The sequence below is a fragment of the Lagenorhynchus albirostris genome, chromosome 19, assembly GCF_949774975.1.
Source record: "Lagenorhynchus albirostris chromosome 19, mLagAlb1.1, whole genome shotgun sequence".
NCBI classification, from domain to species: domain Eukaryota; kingdom Metazoa; phylum Chordata; class Mammalia; order Artiodactyla; family Delphinidae; genus Lagenorhynchus; species Lagenorhynchus albirostris.
The window spans coordinates 46,002,203-46,029,832 of record NC_083113.1 but is presented as its reverse complement, the minus strand read 5'-3'; the positions used below and the strand labels follow the sequence as shown (position 1 = coordinate 46,029,832).

The following is a 27,630-nucleotide window of genomic DNA, read 5'->3' as shown; positions in this document are numbered from 1 at the left end:
AGATTCTTAACCACTGCTCCACCAGGGAAGCACAAGCAGAGTGTTTTAAATAAGAGAAATCATCAACATGATCTAATTGACATTTATAGACCACGCCATTCAACAACAGCAGAATACACATTCTTCTCAAGCTCACACAGAACATTCATTAAGACAGATCACATTCTGGGCCATTAAAAATAAATTTAAAAGAACAGAGGGACTTCCCTGGTGGTCCAGTGGTAAAGAATCCGCCTTCCAATGCAGGGGACACGGGTTCGATCCCTAGTCGGGGAACTAAGATCCCACATGCCGCGTGGTAACTAAGCCCACGCACCACAACTACTGAGCCTGCACACCTCAACTAGAGAGCCTGAGTGCCACAAACTACAGAGCCCACACACTCTGGAGCCCACGTGCCACAACTAGAGAGAGAAAAACCCAAACGTCACAACTAGAGAGAAGCCTCTGTGCCACAACTAGAGAGAAGCCCAAGCTCTGCAATGATGAGCCCCTGTGCCACAACAAAAAGATCCCGCGTGCCACAATGAAGACCCAAGGCAGACCAAGATAAAAATAAATAAATAAATATTTTAAAATAAATAAAAGAATAGAAATCATGCAAAATTAAACTAGAAATAAGTAACATAAAGATGGCTGAAAAGTCCCCAAATATTTGGAAATTAAATAACACACTACTAAATAACACATGGATCAAAGAAAACATCGGTAACAGAAAACTATAGACCAGTGTCTCTCATGAACACAGATGCAAATATCCTTAAAAAACTTAGAAAATCAAATACAACAATAATGCATTAAAAAACCTATATGTCACAACCATGTGGGATTTATTCCTGATATGGAAGGCTGATTCAGCATTCAAAATTCAATTAATGTAAGCCAACTATACTTCAATTAAATAAATAATTTTTTAAAAAATCAATTAACTTAACCTAGCACATCAATAGGCTGAAGAAGAAAAATCATATGATCATATAAAAAGAGAACATAAATTGATTGGAAAACCGAAAAGTTGGAGCAATTTTTTAAAAAAGGTTTTGATTTCGATAAACATTTTTCTCCAGGAGCTCTAATTTTTCCCTTCTTTTGAGCCTTATAAAAACCATCGTATCTTTTGTTAGAATATAATTTCCCAATTAAGTATACTGACTTTTAAACTTTTACAAAATTAATTCATTGTAGGTAAACTATTTAATTGAAATTTAAAAAATTTCAATGGTATCATTCCCTCCTACAGATGTTTCATAATTTACTTAACCCATGCCCATTGGGAGACTCCTGGTTGTTTCCAGCTTTCCCCTATTATAAATAAGATTAGGATGAACACTTCTGTAATATACATTTTTGTACAGTGACCTTTTATTTTTCCAACAGAAAGTCCTAAAAACATAATTAATAAAGTACTGCCTGTTCTCTATTTTCTAACTAGCACTAGGAATTAGATTAAAAAGTATGACAAGTGAAAAATGATACCTCACTTTTATTTTATTTACTATCTCTTTAAGAGTAAGGGTATTTTTCACTGTTAACTAGCCATTTCTTCTTTTGTCAAATGTCTGTTCAAATGCCAGTTTTTCCTTTAGTGTTTCACTTTTTCCTATTAATTGTAAAGTATTTATAGATTAAAAATATTAACACACTGTCATATGTTACAATGGTTTTTCCCCTAATTGTCATCTGCCTTTTAACTTTGTAGACTTTTTTTTCCTTCTGCTATACAAGTTTTAAATTTTAATGTGGTCAACTTTGTCAACGTTTTTTACTTCTGGTGACATAATTAGACATAGATAGTTATGCCACTACATTTTCATTTTTACTCTTAAATCTCTAATCCCTGTCTATTAATTGATCGACTGAGAAGCTCCAAAATTCTGGAAGACTACCAAAGAAAGGATATTCTATAAAATCATAATTTAAAATCCAGAATTTAGCCATTCAAAACTTTCCAATGATTTCCTATCATATTCAAAATAAAATCCTAACTCCTGTAAGGCCTTATAGAATCTAGCCCCTGCATCAAGCTTACCATTCTCTGCCTCTCTCACTCTACTGGCTTCACTGGCCTTCTTGATGCTCTCCAGACAGGTCAAGCTTGTTTGCTACCCTAGGGCTTTGCAACACTTACTGTTCCCTCTGATTTGTACACTCTTCGCCCAAATCTTTGCACAGCTCCTCATTTAACCAAGTTCTCTACTCAAATGTTACCTCCTCTGAGTGACCTGCCCTATTCTACCTAAGACATCTGGCCCACTGCCCCATATCCCATCCTCTTCTGCCATCAGTATAGTCCCATATGCTACTTTAGTATTTTTCATAGCATTTTCCCCTGCCTGACAAGAGAGTGTTACATATTTCCCCATGAATTTCCTACCTCCCCCACTAGAATATAAGCTTCATGAGAACAAGGGCTTTGTCTGACTCGTTAATCGACACATCCAGCCCTTAGTATATGTTGACTTAAGAACACTACTTACCGTTGTCAGAACGCGCATAATTGTGTCTATATGCCACCGTTTGGAAGGTGCATACCTGAGAAAATAATGGCACTAGGTGAAAACACTGGAACCTATAAACTAAGCTCTGCTCAGTGACTTTCAAAAATCCTGTCCTACAGCATTTTTTAGGTTCACAGGTTAAGTGATTATATCTGGATCCATTTTACCTTCAAAACTAGCAGCAATTCCCATTTCAAAGGGTGATGAAGTGGTACATAGTCAAATTCAGATGTTCCACGTAATATGCAATAGGAGTTGCTGAGCTGAGAACTGGGGACTCTGTCTCCAGTTTTTCAGAAAATAAATCATAAAGTCAGGACAGGAGAGGATAGAGAAGAAAGAAGAAAAGGGACTCTTCCGAGACCCAGGCACACCAGGACTAGAAACTTGCTCCCTTAAATTCACAGTGAAAAGAGGTGAAACAACCATACTACCAAAATCTTGAGGTACTTCTTCCTAAAAGTTTTACACAGAACCACCATCCAGATGCTGTAACTTTTCTATTCTTTTCATCAAAAGGACATCATAGATGAGAGGTTAAAGAACAGATAAAAGAGGAGATTTTATAAAAGTGGGATTATTTTGGTCTTAGCATAATGCTTAACATTAGATACTGGCTAGAATGGCCTTCTCAAACCTAATTTCTAATGGGAAGCCTGAAATAAATGTTACATGTTTAAACATGTTTACAACATTTCCCCCATGTTTTAAAGATGCTTTCCAAAAATTTCCAAGCATTTTTTACCAATGAATATAAAAATTAAATCTTACTTTTCTGCAGCAAGGAAGATTCCAGATGCACAGTCTGCTTTAAATTCTGGCTCACATGAATCCAGAAAATAAAGCAATTCCTTCATCATGCCTCGAATATTATTGCCATTTACCAGGGCAAAACTCAATTCCATTGCACGCCTTGCAGGGGGGAGGGAAAAAAAGTTATGATATTTACAGTGGGAATGAAACAAAGACCCAGGTATGTTGTCTTTGAACACCAAGCACTAGTGGATGTATTGATGTCTTTGCATGATCTTATGATCCCAATCTTTGCACATGAGATAACCAAAGTTATCAAATTTATTTTGAACGTTCATCAACACTTTTCTTCAAAAATCCCCAAGAGATATACTACTAAAGACCAAAAATGCAGTTTGAGTTCAGCAATCTAATCTATGAAGCTGAAATTTAGAATACTTAAAAGGCTCAAAAAGAGAGGCAACAAAATTATTACCCAATGATAATACCTCTGCGTTATTCATTAAAAACATGATATATAGTCACCATACTCTCCTTTTATTACATCCACTTTAGTCCAAAGATGATGTAACATAGTTTACATCAAAAGGTACATAGAAGAGTAGAATAAAAACAAACCTTGAGAGCTAAGTGAAGTAAGTTAGAGAAAGACAAATATTGTACACTATCACTCATATGTGGAAGCTAAAAAAAGCTGAATGCATAGAAACAGAGACTAGAATGGTGGTTACCAGGGTCTGACGGGTGGGAAAAATGGGGAGATGTTGGTCAAAGAGCACAAACTTCCACCTATAAGATGAATAAGTTCTGGAGATTTAATGTATAGCATGATGGCTATTGTTAATAACAATGTATTATATACTTGAAAGTTGCTAAGAGAATAGATCTTAAATATTCTCACCATGAAAAAGAAATGGTAAGTATGTGATAGGATGCAGGTGTTAACTAATGCTACGGTGATAATCATTTTGCAATAGATAAGTGTGACAAGTCAATGTGATGGACATCTTTAACTTACACAATTATATCTCAATAAAGCTGGGAAAAAAACTGAAAAAGAGAATAAGAGCCATGAAAAGGAAAAAAAGGGTATGTGCTATGAGAGCAAATAGGAGTTTCTAAAACCGCCTATCAAATTTGGTAATGAAGGCAAATATGGACATGTTTTACATATAAAAGTTATAAGGTTATGACAGGCATCTTTTCACATTTGGTCAATAATGTCAAGCATGGCATATAATTAACTTTCAAAAATCCCAATTTAATAATACTTTCATCTTAGTTAATCTACAAGCAACAAAAACTCAATCCTTACAGAAATGCAATAATAACTAATTCTTACACAGTGCTTAAGTACTTTACATACGTTAATCCAGTTAATCCTGCATATAACCTTTTGAAGTGGGTGCTCTTGTATCCACATTTTGCATATGGGACAACTGAAGCACAGGAAGGCTAAGTAACTAGACAAAGTTTATTAAGGGCAGAGCTAGGATTTGAAATGAGGATTTCTGGCTCCAGAGTCTAAGCTCCTACTGTTATATAACCTGTCAAAGAGACCCAGGTTTTACTTTTGAAATGCAAAGCCCAGTCATGAGCTATACAGAAACAACACAATAGAAGTCAGAAAGTCTGATTTCTATTCCCACGTCTGCCATGTCCAAGGGGTAAGGTTTGGAGTAAGTCATTTGATTCCTTTGGTACTGTATTTTAATCTGTTAATTGGGGATAGAAGTAATTGCCTACTCTCTCTTACTGGCTTGCTCTGAGAACCAACTGAGAGAGTGCTTATAAATCCTCTGCAAAGCACTATGTAAAAGTTGTTATTACTGACTCTAGGTCTTATCTTTAGTTTGCCCAAGCACTTAGCACCTGTTCTCTGCAAATAAAAGGAACACAATTATCAATGAATGTTTGTTAAGTGAATAGTTTCAGAGATCATTTCAAATCTAATTTTTTCTGGTTTGAACAGTAAACCAAAAGTTCACTGAGGCCAACTATAACTAGGTTTTACAAACAACTACAGTTATTCTAAGATGAGAACCAGTAGAATTACTACACCAAGGAAAAAATATACATGCCTTTTCTAAGTCCTATGTGCTGCCTAAAAGTCATTCCTAGATGCACTGTTCTAAAGAAACACGGCCGCCTCTAGCATTTTGAAGTACTGTGAGAAAACGTGTGCTGTCAGCAATTTGAGTTTCAGCATTGTGATAAAACACTCAGCCGATGGATCACTCCGTATTTTCATCCTCCAACACACAGAACACAGTACCTCTGTTGAGTAAACATATGCCCAGCTTATCTGTACCTGTTTTACTCATCAAAGAACCAAGGACAACTTCAGTGTGCACTTCAGTATTCCGTACTGGCCTCTTTCATTAATCTAAACTTCTCCCTGCCAATCCTTTCGAAAAAAAGGATTTACTCTGTGAAAATAATGACTAAATACATAAATGTCTATATTCTCCCTCTCAAAACTATTACAAAGTTATCAGGTGATGGGTGGGGAGCAGAATTTTCAATAATCTGTTACCGTTTTATTGAGACATCCAAATCTTTTAGACAGTCCACAATGGTACTTCTGTGCCTCTGTACTGCGTTATGATCTGTCTGCACAGTCTTCAACAAAGATGTTAAAGCTACATATCTGGATGACATAAAGTTGCAGAAGAACAGAATTAAAATGTAAAATTCAGGATAATTCTCTGCTTAACGACAAAGAAGATGTCCAATGACTAAGGGAAAGCATACATTGTTAAATATTTAAAAGACAAGACAGATTAGTGAGTAAAATGGAAATACAGTAAAGCCATAAAAAATACTATAATCTAAAGCTGTGGCAACCAGAAGCCTTGGATTTAGATTTGTATTCATGGTCAATTCCATTTAAACTTCTAAAAGTGACTGACTTGATTCTTCCAAACTCTTTCAAATAGTACAACAAAATAAGTATATAGTATGCCTTTTCAGGCTGCCTGAGCCCCAAAACACAAGAGGAAATTATTTCAATTTTACCATTTCCTCTGCTTTTGTTTGATACCTGCAAAAATTTGAGTTTATGATCCAAGTATTTAAAAATTCTTCTGGAAGGAGAAGATAATTCAGGGTACCATAATGATTATTTCCACATTTTTTCAATCGTTAACATGACAAGAAAGAATAGAAGGTAATACTGATAAATTCATCTACTTTAAAAAAGTAGCTGGAGTTCACAAACATGTTCCAGGTTTGCAACTGAAATGTTATATTTTTCTTCTTAATTTAGAGCAGGGGTCAGCAAACTACAGCCTATCTGCAAAAACCCAGCCCTCTGCTGTCTGGTTTGGTAAATCAATTTTTATTGCAATACAGCCATGCGCATCATTTACACAGTCTATGGCTGCTTTCACACCAAGAGGCAGAGGTGAGTAGTTGCCAAATAGACCCTAAGGCCCATGGAGTCTAAAATACTGACCATCTATCTGGTCCCTTACAGAAAAAGTTTGCTGACTCCTAATGCTAACGTATAAACAGGACTAAAACTTAACTCATGAGGCAAATATTTAAATTCTTATCAAAACAGTTTTAAGACCAGACTAAAAATAAAAATCCTGAGTTGAAGTTCTAGATATGTCACTCAATACATGTGTGATCTTGAGCAAAGTCACTCTTGAGTACACTGAGTTTATAACAGCCAGATACAAGACATTTTTCAGTTGACTTACCTAATATTCTTGTCGTTGTTCAATAAGAAACGACCCAGGATATTTATGGCTAGGACCTACAGAGAAACAGCATAGCTTAAAAATTTAGGAAAATCAAATATCTATATTGTTTAAGGGTCACTTTCTGGCCTCTGATAGGTGCAAACTATTTAAAGGTGGTAGTTTAGTTAGTACTTCTATAGATTGCTAGCCAAAAAAAAATTCTGAAGGTAAACTCCTAAAACCATATTTTACTTCTGCTGAAAGATTGTTTTAAAGTTTTTATATCGTTAGCAGAAAAATAATATTGTTACAGCCTTACTGGAGGGAAACCTGGCAGTAACTATAAATATTTAAAATGAGGAATTACCTGGTGGTCCAGTGATGAGGACTCTGTGCTACCACTGCAGGGGGCATGGGTTTGATCCCTGGTTGGGGAACTAAGATCCCGCATGCCACATGGTGCGGCCAAATAAATAAATAAAAGCTACAAAATGAAACTATATCCTCTGCTTCAACAATTTCACTTCTAGGAATTTAGCTGACAAATGTACTTGTACATATGCACAAAAATCTACTGCAACACTATCTATAATCACAAATGATAGGAGAGTCCATTAATAGCAAATTTGCTACATGTACTATGGCACATCCATACAACAGAATACTATGCGACCATTAAAAAGAATAAATCCTGACACATGCTGCGAAATGGATGTACCTTGAAGACATTATACTAAGTGAAATAAGCCGGACACAAACACCCCATATTATATGATTCCATTTATGTGAAATGTCCTGAACAGGCAAATCCATAGAGATAGAAGGTAGAACGGTGGTTGCCAGGGGTTGGGGACAGGGGATAAGGGAGAGTTATTGTTTAATAGGTACGTAGATTCAGTTTCGGAAGGCCAAACAGTTCTGAAGATAAATGGCTGTGTAGGTTGCAAAACACTGTGAATGTGCTTAATGCCACTGAACTACAGAATTAGAAATGGTTAAAATGATAAATTTTATGTTATGAATATTCTACCACAACCTTTTTAAAAATGAGAATGGTCTCTATACATGAATATAAACTAGTTCCAACATAATGTTTTCACCTAACATGAAATGTGTAAGGTGCAAAACAACCCAGATGACAAAAAGAACTATACACAAATACTGTAGTGTAGTTAGTAAATTTGTTTCTTACAAAGCTATGGGTTAGCAATTATTATACTAATAAATGGTTGAAAGAATGAATAAATTCTTGAGGGAGAGTTTTTCCTTATAGAAGAATTCCAATTATTTAATGAGGAAAAAATGAGGGAAATAGAACAGTATCATTAGAACACCACCCTAATAACTGTTGCAGACAAGATCCTCTGAAGGGTACTGAAATGGTAGGTAAAAGTCTGAGGAGAACAGAATATTTGCATAGTGTCAAAGTGTTTCCTCCAAAATATTATAATTACAAAAGGGAAAAAAAACAATTATACAGTGGAGAGACACCACCTTAACCAAAAGATCAAGCTTAATATCACCAGTAATGAGACAAACAGATAGCAGGTACCTCCTGATATGAAGCTGAGAAGGGCACACCACTTCTGTGGTAGTCTTGCCAAAAAAGCATAACCTCAAACTAATTATAAGAATGTATCGGGGGCTTCCCTGGTGGTGCAGTGGTTGAGAGTCCGCCTGCCGATGAAGGGGACACGGGTTCGTGCCCCGGTCCAGGAAGATCCCACATGCCGCGGAGCGGCTGGTCCCGTGAGCCATGGCGGCTAAGCCTGCGCGTCCGGAGCCTGTGCTCCGCAATGGGAGAGGCCACAGCAGTGAGAGGCCCGCGTACCGCAAAAAAAAAAAAAGAATGTATCGGGGTGGGGGGACTTCCCTGGTGGCACAGTGGTTAGGAATCCGCCTGCCAATACAGGGGACATGGGTTCGAGCCTTGGTCCAGGAAGATCTCACATGCTGCAGAGCAACTAAGTCCATTTGCCACAACTACTGAGCCTGCGCTCTAGAGCCCGCAAGCCACAACTACTGAGCCCATGTGCTGCAACTACTGAAGCCCCGTGCCTAGAGGTCGTGCTCCAAACAAGAGAAGCCACTGCAATGAGAAGCCTGCTTACCGGAACAAAGAGTAGCCCCTGCTCGCCGCAACTAGAGAAAGCCCGCATACAGCAACAAAGACCCAAAGCAGCCAAAAAATAAATTTAGAAAAAATTTTTAAAAAAAGAATATATCAGGGACTTCCCTGGTGGCGCAGTGGTTAAGACTCCATGCTCCCAGTGCAGGGGGCCCGGGTTCAATCCCTGATCAGAGAACTGGATCCCACACACATGCCACAACTAAGAGTTCGCATGCCACAACCAAGGAGCCCGCATGCCACAACTAAGACCTGGCACAACCAAATAAATAAATAAATATTAAAAAAAAAAAAGAATATATCAGACAGAGCCAAATTGAGGGACATTCTACAAAGTAACTGATCAGTACTCTTCAAAAGTGTCAAAGTCACAAAAATGAAGGAAAGACGAAGGAAATGTCATAGATTGGAGGAGACTAAGGAGACATGACAATAAATGTAATGTGGGATCAAGGATTAGTCATCAGTAGAAAAGCTGGTGAAATCTGAATAAAGTCTGTAATATGGTTAATGGTACTGAACCAATATTAACTTCTTAGTTTTGATAATTATACTACAGTTATACAAGATGCTAACATTAGGGGAAGCTGAGCGAATGGTAATATTGGACTCTGAACTATTTTTGCAACTTTTGTGTAAGTCTAAAATTATTTTAAATAAAAAGTTTTTAAAAGTGGGATAGACAAGAAATACACATGTACAGACACATTTAAATATGGATAAAATATCTCCAAAAAAAGTACATTAGAAAATGGTGAGAGTAGCATTAACACATTTACACTACCAAATGTAAAACAGATAGCTAGTGGGAAGCAGCTGCATCAGCTTGGTGCTTTGTGACCACCTAGAGGGGTGGAGTAGGGAGGGTGGGAGGGAGACACAAGAGGGAGGGTATATATGTATACATATAGCTGATTCACATTGTTAAACAGCAGAAACTAACACCATATTGTAAAGCAATTATACTCCAATAAAGATGTTTAAAAAAAAAAGAAAATGGTAACCGTATTTCCCACTAGAAAAATTGAGAGTCTACACATGAAAGCTACAGACAGACATCTTCCTCCCTGCATACCTTTTGTACTGTTTGAATTCTTTTAGTTTGTGTTTATTTCTCAAATAAAAATTTAGAGAAATGAATTAACTCAAATATCATGTCTTATTTGAAGTGATTGAGCCCAACTCAAATCATGGCTCTAAAAAAAGCTCATTCAGAAATGCTTCCTTGGGACTTCCCTGGCGGTCCAGTGGTTAAGACTCCCCGCTTCCAATGCAGGGGACATGGGTTCGATCCCTGGTCGGGGAACTAAGATCCCATATGCCACATGGTGTGGTCAAAAAAGAAAAAAAAAAGAGAAAGAAAGAAAATTTTCCTTCACTTAACATTATCTATGTGTCTAACCATACCTAAGCTCTTCCAATTTCTATTATAATCAATATTAAGCCTTCAGTGGAGAAAATGATACTTCAGATACCAAAAAAAGGCACTATACATTCTGCATCATTCTTTACTAAAATTAATTTCCAAATGGAATTCATTTCCAAAATCCAAGTCAATTATTTTAAATAAAATGTTTAGAGAAGAAAAGATTAAAAAGACTTACTCGCAGTCCACTCTCTGACTTAATATCCATGATAGTCAAAACCGTTTCATAAAGAATAGCATTTCCTACATTTTTACTAGTCTCCGTATTAGTGGCAACCTGAAAAGACACAGAGGGTGTTACAAAAGTGACAAAACAATGCTTCCAAAAAATATCCAGAGGTAACAGGAGACATTTTGTGACTGATTACAGCCACCAATGAGAAAACACAAATAAAAACTGCTCCATATACTCACAATCATTCTACTCCTTGCTTTACTAAAATGAGTGTTTACTTAAATGTAAGTTTAAGTACTCACCTGTGCTAATATATCATTCATAGCTTCACTTGAGTCATCATCATTTCGTCCTAAAATCCTTAATAACCGCAAAATTCGTACCTAATGTGCAAAATATGACAAATGTCAACAAATTCCGCCTGGCACAAAGGAACTTTGCTTGATATGAAATTCAAATAACTTAAATGAAGTCTTAGATCCCAACAGAAATGGTAAAATTCAAACAGAAGAAATTTAAACATTATCTTTAGAGAAGTTATATATGGTTCTATGTCTTAATGAAGTTATTAGACAACCCACACTTTGACACTTCACAGCCAAAGGATACCACCACCTGCAGAGCAGTATTATATTGGTAAATCAAGTTTCCATGTAGTATATGATTTGACTATTACAACTATAATTTTATCCTATTAATCTCACACAGAATTGTGTCACTATTCATTTGTTAATGTAATTAGTTTAATCAATTAACTACCAAATCTCTACCCAAAACAAACATAAGAGGAAGGAAAAATCTATTCCAAAATATATCATTTATCCAAAACTTTCTTTCGACCTCACCTGCAAAAAGGGGTCACTGATCCCAGAAACATCATGTTCTGGTGAATATCCGGACATGATGAGGTTCTTTAGAATACGAACTAACTGGGGCACAAGCTGGGGGGAAGAGAGATGCATCAAAAAACAGTGAACATCAAAGAATTTCTCATGAATAGGCAGGTAATTTGACTTAGAAAAAGGATGCAAAGGTCTGAGTCCAAGCAAATTCTACTGATACAATATACTAGTATACTGTTGATGTTTGATAAATATAACTTAGGAGTATTCTGGCCAAGAACTCAAGAAGGAATATCTGAATTAAAAACAAACCAGATATTTTTACTCCAGAGTTATACATGCAAAGGTACTATAAATAACAGTAGGTTAGAAAGCCTCTGAGAACCAAGTAAAACAGGTACCTATGGGGCATATTGCATTTCTACTTCTATAGGACTTGACACACCAAGGTTGCACAAATATATTCAGTTTTTAATACATTCAACACATGTGGATATAAAATGTTATCACACCCAAAATACTGGTGATTTTATTAAAATTATAGTCTTAAAACAAACTATCTCAAATAGAGAAAAAAATTCTCCCCTCTTAATATTTGGCTAGTTATATCCTTTTCCAACAAACAACAGGGAATACAAAAGCCTCCAACACTAAGTGGAAAAGACACATGAAAAATTGTATCCTTCACTTTAGGAAGACAGCAAGGCCATGAATAATGTCCTTTTCCTATTCTTAACTCATATGACACAATTTTAGGTAAAATTTAATTTCAGCACCTAATTATACATTTGTTGCCTGTCTTATCTCACTGATGAAACTATACATTCCTTATGGTCAGAATGCCCTTCTTCTTTTTACTCTGTCCATTAGACTGACTGACAGCACATAGTAGAGGCAATTTTACTCCCAAGCTGAACTTAAAAATGCTTTAAATATTATCATTCATTTCAAACTCTGTTGATCAATCATTTAAGGTTAAAACCCTATTCCAAAATGTTTGCCACAATAAGAACATTTCCAGTCTCAAACTACAAACTCAATTTAGCTATATAAACAATTCTACTCACCTAACATTAAGAAGTGTCCAAAGCGAACTGAATCCTATCTCTTTTGGAGGCAGTCAAAACAGCCCCAACTTTGCTGCAACTCAATTATTTTTTTCTCATCGTATCTGGATTCCTCCCTACTCTCCAATTCTAAAAGGGGATCAAGACTGAAACAAAAGCCAAGCTCTGCCCAAGGTACACACTCAAAACATTTACAACACTAAGTCTATTGCTAAATACAAGACAACATAATCTGTGGGAATTTAAATAAGTTTGGCCATAAGCACTTCGTAAGTCACCTAAACAAAAATCTAATTTGGACAATTCCAAAATTAAAACAAATCTAAGCTATAATGACCTGTAAATTCTAAACAGAATCCTCATTAACTCTGTCAACTGTGGACAGATTCATATTAGAGGTCAGAATAATATAACTGTATAAACTGCTTTAAAATGTAATAAAACCGGGATCATCTAATTACCAAGCTCTGCACAAAAAGTAGCTCGCCTTGCATACTTCCCAATGGTCTCCTTTTTTGTACTATGCATATCCTCAATTACTTTTTAAAATCTGGTTTCTGGGGACTTCCCTGGTGGTCCAGTGGTAAGGAACCTGCCTTACAATGCAGGGAACACAGGTTCGATCCCTGGTCAGGGAACTAAGATCCTTCATGCCGCAGGGCAACTAAGCCTGTGCCACAACTACTGAGCTCACGTGCCTCAATGAGAGAGCCCGCATGCCACAAACTACAGAGCCCATGCAGCCTGGAGCCCGCATGCCACAACTAGAGAGAGAAAAACCCACACACCACAACTAGAGAGAAGCCCATGCACCACAATGAAGAGACAGCGCACCACAAAGAAAGATCCCACGTGCCACAACTAAAACCTGACGCAGCCAAAAAAAATTAATTATTTTTTTTAAAAAATCTGGTTTCTGTCTCAGAGAAGTCCTCTTTCCTTCAGCTACTAAACTCACACCACATAAGAGCACCCCGGGACAAAAAGCACAAATGTCTAAGTGTTCTGCATACAAATTCCTGGAACCCAGCTTTATTTTTCTGACAAAAATGCAAGTTACTAAAACTGATGACAAGACAAACAAAATAAAATGACAAAGGGAAAGGCTGCAGCCATGAAAATCAGTTGATGCCCACCCACTCTACCTCAAAAAACTTTTAATATTCCAAAACTTCAAGGCAAGATTGAGGGCAAGTAAGGGGGAAATTAAAGCTCTAAGACTGAACTGAAAGATCAGAAGTACGTACAGAGCTTTTTAAAGCATGGGGTTACCCACACGGCTCTAAAATATCTGCTTCAAGAAGAAGCAGTGTTTGGTGTCAAGGATCCAAACTGATCTGGAACTGCCATCACCAATGGGAAGCTGCTCAAAGTTTCTCAAGTGAAGACAAAGGAAAGGCAGAGAAGGAGGCTTACAAATCAGGAAAGGCTGCAACTGAAATCCAAGGCTGACTTTGGAGACAGGAGTTTAAGTGACAAGACAAAACCTGGACTAGGAAGTTAGCCAAAAATGCTAGGACAAATAACATAGTATTAAGCACAACTTCAGCATTAGTATATTTTTAAAAGCCACATTTGTGGATGGATACACAAAAGCCACTAAGGACCTAATGCCAGCATGCACCATCTAAAAGAGGGTTAATTCTTACCTTTTCATTCTAACATACAGCAGGATTCCAAACAGACAACAGGAACAAAACATACAAAGCAAGCATTAGGGACAGATACGGGCCTCATACTATTTTATAATAATTTAATCAATACATGAACATCTAAGGGGGCAAAAAAGCCTCCCAAAAAAGAGCTGCTATTAGAGCTTCATTAGATCTAAAGTACAAAGTAAGCCCAATTTATGGAGTGATCAGCACCCTATAAAAGGAACTGAAATGCATGTAATTACCCAAAGAACAGTCTTTCTCTGAGTCCTCCTTACTAGTCCCTTCTAAACATAAGTGGAGAAAAAAATTCCCACTTTAGAATGCTCTAAGAAAGGGAGGGAGGGACTTAAGAAAGCTAGAGACTTCCATCACCGGAGTCACCACAGCGTAAAATGAATAGTGCGGGACCCTATGTTAGGTAAAAGTAATGTCAAATTTCAGTTTGCAGTTTTCACCTTAAAAAAAAAAAATTACCTGCCTTAAACTACACACACACACACACACACACACACACACACACACACAAACACACTCTTCCTGTGTGTAATTTGACCTCAGGCTACATTTCCTAACTTCAATGTGAAAACAGCAGATAAAGCACGTGAGAGACTGGTGTGTCTGCCAACAATGAGAGAAGACTTCTATTATGAAAGGGAAAACACTGCACTATTGCCAGTTCTTATATGCCTAAATCTGGCTTCCAGCCCTACCACACAGCAGGGCTGTTTAAGTCCTTTATTCAGCTCCACAGCTTTCTTTCAAAAGAAAATTCATAGGTGAGAAAATCATGTACTTTTCAGGAAAGCCATTTTCAATCAAGAAAGGCTTAGATAAACAGAATGGCACCTACCTTTCTGAAATGTGCAAGCATGTCTGGGCTTCGCTCACACATTTCTGTGAGGAGGACTACAGAAGTGTGAAGGACACCTGAAAGAAAAGAACCAATGAAAACTAATAATGAGGCTATATTATTCAACTTCATAGTACAGGGCTCTGAGTTTTGAAGGTCAATTCCAAAAGGATAGCTGCTATTTTTGTTTTTTAATCTCTCAAAGAATCTAAGCATTGAGGTGAATACAAAGAAGGCATTAATAGATACCTACTGATTTAATACTGGTGATGTCAATCAAAACAGAATATTCTAAAGTTATATGACCAAAATAATTGCTAAAAATGAGAACCAATACACATGTCTCTACATTTGAGAATATCCATAAAGACATGCTCCTAGTCAATATAAACTGGACATCACCTGCTCCAGACTTAATAAGCTCTTAGCTGAGTTTTGATAGCTATTTCAAGAAGAAAAATCTTACCAAGATTTTAAATTTCCAGATAAAATATACGAAAAACCCAAGGTAGTTGTGAATGACAAAGTAAATTTGCTTGGTCAAGAGTGAGTGAAAAGAATCACACCATACTTTTCACTAAATAATAAATAAGTACCCTAAACATTCATTTGTTCAACAAGTATATTTTGAGTCTTCTAGGCACAGGACTGCATTAATCAAATTAAATACACGTTAACATTTTTTCTCTTAGCATTTAGGACACAAGAATTTTCTTCACTCAGAACTTGTTTCACTGACTTCAAAATAAGAATAAAATGCTCGGTAAAGAACTGCCACATTTCATTTAATTTCTCTCAAGCTTTATAAAAATATATCTGGGTAACCATTACAAATTCCTGTTACAAGTAACCTAAAAGTAGTTTCACAACTCTTACACTACTATGGCAAAGCAATAAAAAAATAACTTTTTCTTCTATTATAAAATAGCCAGGAAATCAAAGGGTTTTACACATGAAAATCAAGGCTAGGATCATTTGTAATTACACTATTACTTAATATAGTATTTTTAATATAGTAAAAGAGGACCAGAAATGAAAAACAACAAGCTTACTGTAAAGGAATCAATCTCTAATTACAAAAACTAGGATATGGGAGTAGAAGAGAGATTCAACCCATTAGCCCTTCCTGGAAAAGTGTCCAAGCACAGTAGAAAGGTGAGTCTACTGCATGAGACAGAAGGCCAACACTGCCTGAAGCCTGTTCTCTTTCCCCTTCTCCCTCAGTACTTCATGAGTGCATCTAAATCACATTACCATGGTTCTTTTCATTCAATAAATTTTTTGTTGCTGGTAAGAACATCTCCATAAGTTCAGGAACCTTCCTGATGACATGAACAGCACAAAGTGCTGCCTATAAAAAACATAAAAAGGACAAAAGAAGATTTATTTCAATTAAGTCAGGACAACCAATCTTATAAACAACAAAACCTTACCAACTAGTTCACCTACATGAAAAAAGAAAGGACTTAGGTATCAGATTTATTATTTATCATTATCAGACTTATTAGTTATTAACTGGTTAGGGCTTTCCAACTTATACTTATTGCATTAACGAGAACTTCTAACTCACCTGTCTCTTCGGTCATATATTACCAAATAAGTGGACAAAAGCTTTCTCGACTAGACCATGGTTAAACACAAACTTATCAAACATGCTAAACATAATTTATGTGGAGTTTTGCAAAGTAAAAAATAAAGACTTCCATCTGTGATAATCATTCTTCTGAGTAAAAAGACCAAAAGGTTTTATAAAAACATTATGCAACTGAAAGATATATATACTGCAGATGCTTTAAATCTGCTGCTGCTTTTAATAATAGCTATACTTTCCCCAAGTCACTCTCTACTGAAATCAAGAAAATCATTTGAAAGTTACTTAGGATCTTAGTTAAACGCCTCTCAGTTAGCTAGTCTCTACTGAAGAAACTTGTTCACAGGAAAGAAAGGCATTCAAAGACTGATTTTGGTTAAACGCCCCCACCCCTGGCAAAAGGAACCATAACTACTATTTGTTGGAATTGAGTAACATAAAAGTTTAGATACATTAACAAGAAAAGATTTCAGCTAATTCTTCTCATGCTACAGTGGGGGGAAACAATTTTTTTCCTAATCTGTAGGAATTATTTTATTTAATAATTATTAATCTTTATTAATATTTATTTAATCTTTCTGAACAAGAGCAGCCCACACATTTTTTAAGAGAAAAGACTGGCTTTGGTCTATAGCCATCATTAACAGTACATGTTCCTGGAAAACAGCTTGGCCCTTTCAACAGCTTTGTCTCACACCATTAATACAGAGGCACAATAAACGCCAACCAGACGATATTATGTGACTCACTTCTAAAGTCCTAAATTTTACCCTTTGTTTATGAAGGTTTTAGGATTCAAGCACAATAAAATAATAACAAAATGTTTATATCAACAAATAAAAGCAAATAAGTGAATAAGATCACTGTCTTCCATCACTATTCCATTTAGATATATCAGTTTTAGGAAGTATGTTCTAAATCATTCCCTAATAATTATCTAGGTCCCCATGGAACTGCACTTCCAAGATTCAAAGGCCCTAATACAAAGACATGGGCACTAAAATAAATTTGTAAAGATCTGTTCATTATCACTTTGTTTAATACTGTTTAGAATCAGGTAACTTAGGAAGTAATTAGGTATGCCATCTAGGGTCCAATAACATTTGCTTGTTTATAAATCATTTCCTTGAAAAATGACGAATTAAGAGAATTAAAGTGTTCACAATCACTTATTAATTGGAGAGTTAAATAGCAATAAAAAAAAAAATCACCTCCGGGCTTCCCTGGTGGCGCAGTGGTTGAGAGTCCGCCTGCCGATGCAGGGGACACGGGTTCATGCCCCGGTCCAGGAAGATCCCACATGCCGCGGAGCGGCTAGGCCCGTGAGCCATGGCCGCTGAGCCTGTGAGTCCAGAGCCTGTGCTCCGCAACGGGAGAGGCCACAACAGTGAGAGGCCCGCGTACCGCAAAAAAAAAAAAAAAAAAAAAAAAAAAATCACCTCCAAAATTAGTATAAAAAATGATTTTGATTTATAAACAACTGATTCATATATAATCATTTAAAATACATTTACTGCACAGGGAAAGATAAGTTATATTATCATTTGAGCTTTCAAATATGAATAATCTGCCTTCTCATCTCCATAATACTGCCTAATCCAAATGCATACATTCGGTTTCATTGAAAGTTACCTTTTTTCTTAAGTAAGAGTTGGAGGTTTTCAGGAGTTTCTCTACCTCTCCTGCAAGATCTCTGCACATCTCTGAGGAGCCCATGCAGCCGAGGGTACAAAGTGCTAGCCCCTGTACATATTGCGTGCTATGATTAAGATCACTGCAAAAGAAAGAAGGTGGCAGAAATGAACATGCCCTGCCTGGTGCTCCCCATGAAGAAGCTTCACAATCTAACGAGGTAGCTCTGAACGATTCATGATTTCTCTAATATGGAAAATATTTATTAGGATTATTTTTGCAAAAAGTGTTTATTCTAACTTTATTACAAATTACAACACAGCAAACTGACTGACATTCTGTTCTACATGCTTGCAACCCAATGTTCCCAAATACCAAAGCAACATAAACTGGACAACATGCTATCTGTTGGATGTTAAAAGACAACTCTCTTTAGGAAACTCAGCAAACCACTGAAAGTAAAAACTAGCAATGACAGAATATGAAGCACAAGTGTATATTTAAAAGATTTTAATATGCTCTATTACTAACTACAAAAAAAAGTAATACAGTAACCAAAACCTTAAAAAAAAATCAGAAAACAATCTCTACTGCTAGAGCATTTAAGATGACTTAAACATCACAACAGAAACACTCTATACTATATACTCTATACTTAAACACTGTATACTCTAAATACTATACTATAAGGTCTCTGATCTTATGATATAGTATTAACCTTGATGTTAAATTAATTTTTACACTTTTATTTATTCAAAAGAAGAAAAAATTACTAACTAAAAAGATAGCTAATTAAACCATCATAAACTAAGCTAGATGTTTACAGTGAGGCTCAGTATCTAGTGATACAGATACAAAAAATTCTATTTCTAACAGGCATTGATTACTGTACAAAATTATTTCTAAACCAGCCTGAAGTATACTTTCAGAAAAGCTGAAATATTAAAAGCTTGAACCAGTAAACTCATTTACATATTATAACCAACTCTTACCATTCAGAAGCTGAATTATTGAGTTATGCTACTTCTACCAGCTTTAAGAGCATTTTAAAAATTGTTTAGCTCAGTGGTTCTCAAACTGTGATTAAAGAATCTCTGGAAGTCCCCAAGGCTGTTTCAGGGGGTCCACGAAATATAAACTATTTTCACAATACTAACTCATTATTTGTCAGCTTTACTGACACCCGCACTGACAGTGCAAAGGCAATGGTGGGAAAAACTATGGCATGTTAGCACAAATCAGGGCAGAGGCACCAAGTAATAGTAGTCACTGAATACACTGCCACACACTTAAGAGTGAAAGAAGGGAGGGAGGGAGGGAGTTTCACTTAATACTGCCCATGACAAAGCAGTAAAAATGATTAGTTTTATTATACCTTGACTCTTTTTTTTTTTTTTTTTTTTTAAAGCCACGCCACACGGCTTGCAGGATCTCAGCTCCCTGATCAGGGATTGAACCCGGGCCACTGCAGTGAAAGCCCAGAATCCTAACCACTAGACCACCAGGGAACTCCCATATACCTTGACTCTTGAGTGCACATTTTTTAACATTCTGCGTGACAAAATGGAAAGTATGCATAAAGTACTTCTGATGCATACTGGAGTAAAGTGGCAATCTCAGAGAAAAGCACTTGTGTATTTCTTTCATTTGCAAGCTAAACTACAAAGTAGCTACTTTTAAAATGAACATCATTCTTATTTGAAAAATAACTGACAACTGTAATTATTAAGATGTGATTATTTGCCAAACATTTTCTTGAAGAAGAGCCAAGTAACCTTGAAGTAACTTCAAGAGCAACAAGTGACAATATTTGTTGCCAATGATAAAATCTAAGCTTTGAAGTGAAAATTAGAATTTTGGAATATTTTTATTGCCACCATGAACCTGACAGTCTATCAATACTCTAAAACTCAGTGAACCAATTTTCTCCAAATGCCTTAAGCATGATGTTTAAAAAGCATGCAAGAGTAAAAGGTTCATTCAAAGTGTAAGACAGACCAATGGGTTTTAATATAACAAAGAACCAAACTTCACTGATACGGTTTCAGACTCCACATTGTAATTAACCCTAAAGAAACTACCACTTATGGAGTTGTGATATACCATCATAGAACATTATCCATAGTTAATCTGAAAGGTTATTAAAGTCCTCTTTCTTTTTTAAACTACATTATCTGTAAAAGGCTAGATCTTCTTCATATACTTAATCAAAACGTAACATAAGAAACTGAATGCAGAAGCCAATATGAGCATCTAGCTTCTAGCTTCCATTAGGTTAGATATTAAAGAGATTTACAAAATTGTAAAATAATGCCATTCTTCTCACTGAAATTGTTCTTGTTCTGAAAAATAGTTTTTCATAAAAAAATTTATTTCTGTTAACATTGTAATGGGTTCATTATTGGTCTTTTTATTTATTGGGGGGGTTAATTTTAAATGAACTAATAAATGGTTTTAGGCTTCCCTGAAGAACAAAGAAAGGAAAGGAAACAGAAGGTAAAGTGTCAATCAGTCAGATTTGCTATTGTCTACCAATTTGAATATTTAAGATAAAAATTACTGATAAAGTTTAACTTAACTATGGCTTTACCATTTAGTGTCCTAGTTCCCAAGAGTACTTAGTTGACTCTTCAATCATTTTTCAATGATTAAGAATATTTGCATAATGCAAGCTCTTAAAGTATTATATTTAATTTTTAAAGATTTAATTCCAAGATCATTAATGTCAGAGTTTTTCTAGGCCAATGAACAATGAGGTAAACATTCATCATTAAACAGAAAAACTGTTGGTACATATGATGCCCCATAAGCAAAATGCGAAAAACCTCACAAATAAAAAAAACTCATTCATTAAAAGATTAAAAAAACACACAGGGGACTTCCCCGTGGTCCAGTGGTAAAGAATCCACCTTCCAGGGTTTCCTTGGTGGCGCAGTGGTTGAGAGTCCGCCTGCCGATGCAGGGGACACGGGTTCATGCCCCGGTCCAGGAAGATCCCACATGCATGGAGTGGCTAGGCCCGTGAGCCATGGCCGCTGAGCCTGCACGTCCGGAGTCTGTGCTCCGCAAGGGGAGAGGCGACAACAGTGAGAGGGCTGCGTACCGCAAAAAAAACAAACAAACAAACAAAGAATCCGCCTTCCAATGCAGGGGACGCGGGTTCAATCCCTGGTTGGGGGACTAAGATACCACATGCCACAGGGCAACTAAGCCCATGCACCACAACTACTGAGCTCGCGTGCCTCAATGAGAGAGCCCACGTGCCGCAAACTACACAGCCCAGGCACCCTGGAGCCCATGCACCACAACTAGAGAGAGAAAGAGAGAGAAAACCCATAGGCCACAACTAGAGAAGACCACACGCCACAATGAAGATCCCGCACCACAATGAAAGATCCCACATGCCTCAACGAAGACCCCACGTGCCGCAACTAAGACCCAACGCAGCCAAAAAAATAAAATAAATTTTTTTTTAAAACTGAATTATCCGAAGTCCTTTAACTGAGCTTAAACTTAAGTGCCAGATCAATTCCCAACTATTATTAGCTCTCTCCTAAATTCACTTGGGGCTTAGCTAGGTCTCATGAAAATTAAACACAAAGGTTCCTTATTTGCCTGTATGCCTATTCTTCAATTTTTATCAAGCTACAAACCTATACTTGAGTTTGGTATTAAGTCTCTAATATGAACTTGCTGCTAGGCAGAACTGCCAAATTATCAACATATGATTGAAGGCTTGAATAATAAGGGCACAGAGCATGTAAGAACAAAAATTAAAGAAACTTTCAGAGGCCTGTCCAGAATAAATATGTAAAGTCACATTAAACATCTAAAATGTAACCTCCATGACACCAAGGATTTATGTCCATTTTTTTCATTCTCCATCCCCAAAGTTCATAACACCTCCTGGCATACAACAGGTATACAATAAATATTTGTTGAATAAATGAATCAACTTAGTATTTTCATTATTAATATTTATTACAAGGCCAAAAAGAAGATTCTCCCAAGTTAAGTCACAGAGTCAATGTATTTACATGACACACTCTATATTTACAAGCAATCATAATTCTCATTTTGAAATTTTTCATTATTCATTGGGAAATTTTAAATTATAATTTTTACCACAGCAAAATACATGAGTTCAGGGTCTTCAAATTGATCACCTATATCCCCCTGATTCTACTTTCTGTCAAATACAGAAATACTATAAATGAAAAAGAAATCTAAAAAAGGAGATTAAACCAACAGGCAAACCAAAACCAAATCAAAACAAACCAAAAAGTACCTTTAATAAATATGGCCATCAGAACTTCCATAACTTTTTTTTTTAATTTATTTATTTAATTTATTTATTTTTGGCTGCGTTGGGTCTTTTGTGCTGCGCGCGAGCTTTTTCTCTAGTTGGCGGCGAACAGGGGCTACTCTTCATTATGGTGTGTGGGCTTCTCATTGTGGTGGCTTCTCTAGTTGCAGAACATGGGCTCTAGTCACGGGGGCTTCAGCAGTTGTGGCTCGCGGGCTCTAGAGTGCAAGCTCAGTAGTTGTGGTGCACGGGCCTAGTTGCTCCGTGGCATGTGGGATCTTCCCGGACCAGGGCTCGAACCATGTTCCCTGCACGCACTGGCAGGCAGACTCTTAACCACTGCACCACCAGGGAAACCCTAAAACTTCCATAACTTTCTAAGAGAAATTTATTATAAGAGAGATACTGAGGGGGCTTCCCTGGTGGCACAGTCATTGAGAATCCACCTGCCAGTGCAGGGGACACGGGTTCGAGCCCTGGTCAGGGAAGATCCCACATGCCACGGAGCAACTAAGCCCATGCGCCACAACTACTGAGCCTGTGCTCTAGAGCCCGTGAGCCACAACTACAGAGCCTGCGAGCCACAACTACTGAGCCCACGTGCCTAGAGCCCATGCTCCACAACAAGAGAAGCCACTGCAATGAGAAGCCCGCCCACCGCAATGAAGAGTAGCCCCCCCTCGCTGCAACTAGAGCAAGCCCGCGTGCAGCAACAAACACCCAACGCAGCCAAAAATAAATAAATTAATTAAAAAAAAAAAGAGATACTGAGAACTGTTAATTCCCTACTCACAGGTCCTCTAATTTCTCCAGAATGGCAAGCATTAACTTTGTAAGTTAAACACATAACTGGACTAGTAAATCAGTAAAGCACCCATTAGAGAAAAAAGGACTTATACACAAAAATTCACAGGGCTAAATATAATTCCCAGCAACTGAAATCTGGGGTTAGACTGCTGACAAACAAGACCTCTCTTTTTACCTTTAAATGGTATTTATTAAGAATATACACTGGTAATTATTTAATAAACACAATGTTTCATTACTCATGGTATTCAAAAAAATATATGATAAGAAAGCTCAGATTTACCAATGCTCTTTCTATTCTATGAAAGTCCAAATGCTTATTCATGGCTAAATAGTTGCTATGACTCAAGATGTACAGCAATACCTTCAGTTAAATTATCCCCTACAGAAGTTTTAATCCTTTGCTTAGCCTGTTTACATATAAGCTATAGAACCAAAAGCAGCTCAGATATATTCTAGACAGTAAATAGAAAATCAATAAATAGAAGCTTTTTATGTCTTATTATAAAAAAGACCTAAAAGTACAAAGTAGTTATTGGAAGAAAGAAATTAAGACTTACTTCTTGATACAGTTGGTCATGAGAAGATGGACATCTTGTCTTTCATCTAACAGCAGCATTGCCCCTAAATAGCCAATGCGTTTGTCTGTGAATTTTTGAGAGGCGATAAGCTTGAGGCACTCCAACTACAAATAAAAAATAAATAAATAATTTTTAAAAAGAAAGAAAGAAAAAAGGAAAAGAAAAAAATTAAGAAATTGCTACCATAATCAGAAAAACAATGTTTTTAACCCAGAGTCAATGGTTAACTAAAGTACATAGTTATAACCTGTATCATCAAACCACCTAAATAAAACCAAATAAAAGGCAAAGGTTTAAGACCGTTCAATATCTTGATCATAATAATCAAGTTCTGGAATAGATCATCTTGTCAAGGTCCTATGGTATTTGCCATCCAAATAATCTGTGAAGTTTACCTTAGATCTACATATTCATACAAACTACTAAAGTGTTGTCATAAGGTTTTTGTTTTTTTTTTGTCATAAGGTTTTAATAAACTTAATTCCTAATTTAATTCCCAGGTTATATTAAACGAGCACCAAGCTCATGTGTGTATTTAATGTCTGGTTCCTATTGTGAATATCAAAAACTCAGTAACTGGAAACATACCAAGGTGCCAAACAGTGTCCTAAACACCAGGAATGTACAACTGAAGAAGAGATAGACAATAACTAACTTTAACATAAGGTGGAAAGTGCTACACTTAGGGCTCGAACCAAGTACTATGGAGAGGTGAGGTTTTAGAAATCAAATACAGAAGTAAACAAACACACACAAGCCAGAGGAAAACCCAGTAATGGAATTAACCTAAAATGTTTTATATTTCTTCTTCTTTACACAATTCTTCTTTACACAATCCTCAGAGCTTAAGAATCCGTGTAGTTATTTACAATAGCCAAGACATGGAAACAAGCCAAGTGCCCATCAACAGATGATTGGTTTAAGATGTGGTGTGTGTGTGTATAAAAATATATATGTATATATACATATAATGGAATATTAGTCATAAAAAAGAATGAAATAGTACCATTTGCAGCAACATGGATGGACCTAGAGATTATCATATTAAGTGAAGTAAGTCAGAGAAAGACGAACGTTATTTGATATCACTTATATGTGGAATCTAAAAAATAATACAAATTAATCTACTTACAAAACAGAAACAGACTCAGGAAATAGAAAACTTATGGTTACCAAAGGGGAAAGAGAGAGGGAGAGGGATAAATTAGGAGTAATTAACAGATACAAACTACTAAACATAAAATAGATAAGGAACAAGGATTTACTGTATAGCACAGGAAACTATATTCAATATCTTGTAATAACTTATAATGGAAAATAATCTGAAAATATATATATATATAAAAAACTCAATCACTTTGCTATACACCTGAGACAATATTGTAAATCAACAATACTTCAATTAAAAAAAAGAGTCCTTGTATTTAAACAGTTTGTCTCTCTACTTAGCCTTTCTTGAACATCACAGTCACTCTGATATACTTTATCATTCCATCTTGACGAACATGGAAGAGGCCAAACATTCCCTCTCGGGCAGTGGTTTACAAAGGGCATACACAAGTTAGACTCTTCAAGAGGGGTTTTTCAAACTATGCTCCCATTTAGAATCACTGTATTCCAAGGAAAGGGGCTCAGATGCAGACTGGTGTAGACAGGAATGTAAGATCACATGAGACTACTTCCCACACGAATCTGCCTGTAAGTATGAAAGTCAAACTGAGAAATGTAAAAGAGTTTACAAATAAACCTGTTTCGAGCTATCTAAAAACTGCTCTCTCAATGTACCTACAATGAAAACACCTAAAGGTTGTGGGATGACTACACCATCATGAGCAAGTCAAAGAAGCCTCAAAGGGAGAATAACCAGGATCCCAAGGAAAACTGAAATGCCTCTGAGATCAACAAAGGTTATCTAACAACCCTTCCCTTCCGTCTACACATTCAACTTAAATTTCAAAAACAACTTCTGAAATAGAAGATGTTTATAGTCATTCTTACAATGTCAGCAGAAAAATTACTGCTGAGGTGAATGAGAAAATCACAAGTTAAAATGTTATTAGAAAAATCTTTCTCTTTTTCAAACTGAAGGTTTTTAAATCTTCCCATTTAATCATTCTATAAATAAATATTTTAGCAGTAGAAGAAAATGTTCTAAGAATCAGGTATCACTGAAATGTTTATCATCCTCACTGAATCATGCTTCAGGCAAACAGCAAACATTACACAAACTATCCAACTTTTTTTTCTTAAGGTGAACTAATGAGAAGGACACTCAGGCATTAATATTACTTCATATTTTTAAAGGCCAAGTTTTAAGACAGTCACACTAAAAGTCATTGATGACTGGTGAGTACAATTTGTTGCTTTTTGTGACAGCTGTTAAAACTTACCTAATAACTAAATAGCCAAAAGAAAAACTAAAATTAAAGGGACAAATACTAAATTAATTCTTTTCTAATATTTCCTGTTGGTACAGTGACTTTGCTCTAAGAATGAGCTGCTGTTTTTTTTTGAAGGTGACAAATTTGCGGGGAAAATACAAGATTATACACTGGAAATGGCCTCTGAAATACATACTCCAGTGAAGGATTAACTCTGATCACACTTCACACTTACAGTGGCCAGCAAACAGAGCTCAGACTGTACTACGTGTCATCATTAAAAGTGTTATCAAGGTTTTCAAATGTTGAAAAAGAAAATGATTGGAGGAGAATACAATGGGATGTCAGTAAATGTGAGGAGAGGGCATCCACTTTTGAGCAGCAATCACTAAAAACACAACTCAACACTTACATGAGTTACAGAACAGAAAAAAAATAGTAACCAATTAAATGTATCTACCCCTTAGACAACAACCTCAACTTCCATCTAGTACTACTGCTCCTCACTTAAAGCTACTTGAAACCGCCACCTGAAACACTGCTAACCCACAAATCTGGCTTTAAATCCACCTTAAACAGTCCACCACCAAGGTAACAGAAAACTTTTGCTTTTACCCCAAACTGTGAGCAAAAGACAAATGACAAACTTGGAAAAAATATTTGCAACTCATTTCACAGACACGAAATCCTATACAACAGGATTCTACAAACTTATTTTTAAAAAGACCAACAACGGGGCTTCCCTGGTGGCGCAGTGGTTGAGAGTCCGCCTGCCGATGCAGGGGACACAGGTTCGTGCCCCGGTCCAGGAAGATCCCACATGCCGCGGAGCGGCTGGGCCCGTGAGCCATGGCTGCTGAGCCTGCGCGTCCAGAGCCTGTGCTCCGCAACGGGAGAGGCCACAATAGTGAAAGGCCCGCGTATCGCCAAAAAAAAGACCAACAACGAATATAAAAAGTCAAAGAATTTGAACAGACAGTTCAAACTAAGAAATAATTCAAACATACAAAACGAAGTTCAATCTCCTCATAAAACAAATGCAAACCCATCTAGGAAAATTAACTAAAACATTATTGACCTGTACACCTGAAAAGGGTGTGTTATATGATATGCAAAATATGATTCAATGAAGTTATTAAAAAAGAAAAAGAAATGCAAATCAAAACCATATTGAGGTACCACTTTTTAACCTATTATATTAGCAAAGATAAAAAACTGTCATAACAGTGCAAGGACATTAGTAATG

The 27,630-nt window shown here is 36.4% G+C and overlaps 1 protein-coding gene and 1 non-coding gene across 5 annotated transcripts in view; both read right to left on the bottom strand.

Moving 5' to 3' along the window:
* AP1G1 (adaptor related protein complex 1 subunit gamma 1) overlaps nt 1-27,630 on the bottom strand; it is an 80,514-nt gene that overhangs the window by 17,734 nt on the left and 35,150 nt on the right. For 3 of the 4 annotated variants that reach the window (XM_060130009.1, XM_060130007.1, XM_060130010.1), the window contains 11 exons: nt 23,983-24,107; nt 18,310-18,451; nt 16,341-16,437; nt 15,087-15,163; nt 11,515-11,610; nt 10,972-11,052; nt 10,673-10,771; nt 6,959-7,014; nt 5,788-5,901; nt 3,270-3,410; nt 2,478-2,532 (listed from right to left, as the gene is read on the bottom strand). In XM_060130009.1, the coding sequence (XP_059985992.1) occupies nt 2,478-2,532; nt 3,270-3,410; nt 5,788-5,901; nt 6,959-7,014; nt 10,673-10,771; nt 10,972-11,052; nt 11,515-11,610; nt 15,087-15,163; nt 16,341-16,437; nt 18,310-18,451; nt 23,983-24,107 (1,083 nt within the window). Of the gene's footprint in view, nt 1-2,477; nt 2,533-3,269; nt 3,411-5,787; nt 5,902-6,958; nt 7,015-10,672; nt 10,772-10,971; nt 11,053-11,514; nt 11,611-15,086; nt 15,164-16,340; nt 16,438-17,888; nt 18,032-18,309; nt 18,452-23,982; nt 24,108-27,630 lie in introns of those variants that run through there. The other variant, XM_060130011.1, reaches the window with a different exon arrangement.
* LOC132510524 (small nucleolar RNA SNORD71) lies at nt 5,430-5,515 on the bottom strand. The gene has a single exon (XR_009537330.1). It is a non-coding gene; the product is annotated as a small nucleolar RNA SNORD71 (small nucleolar RNA).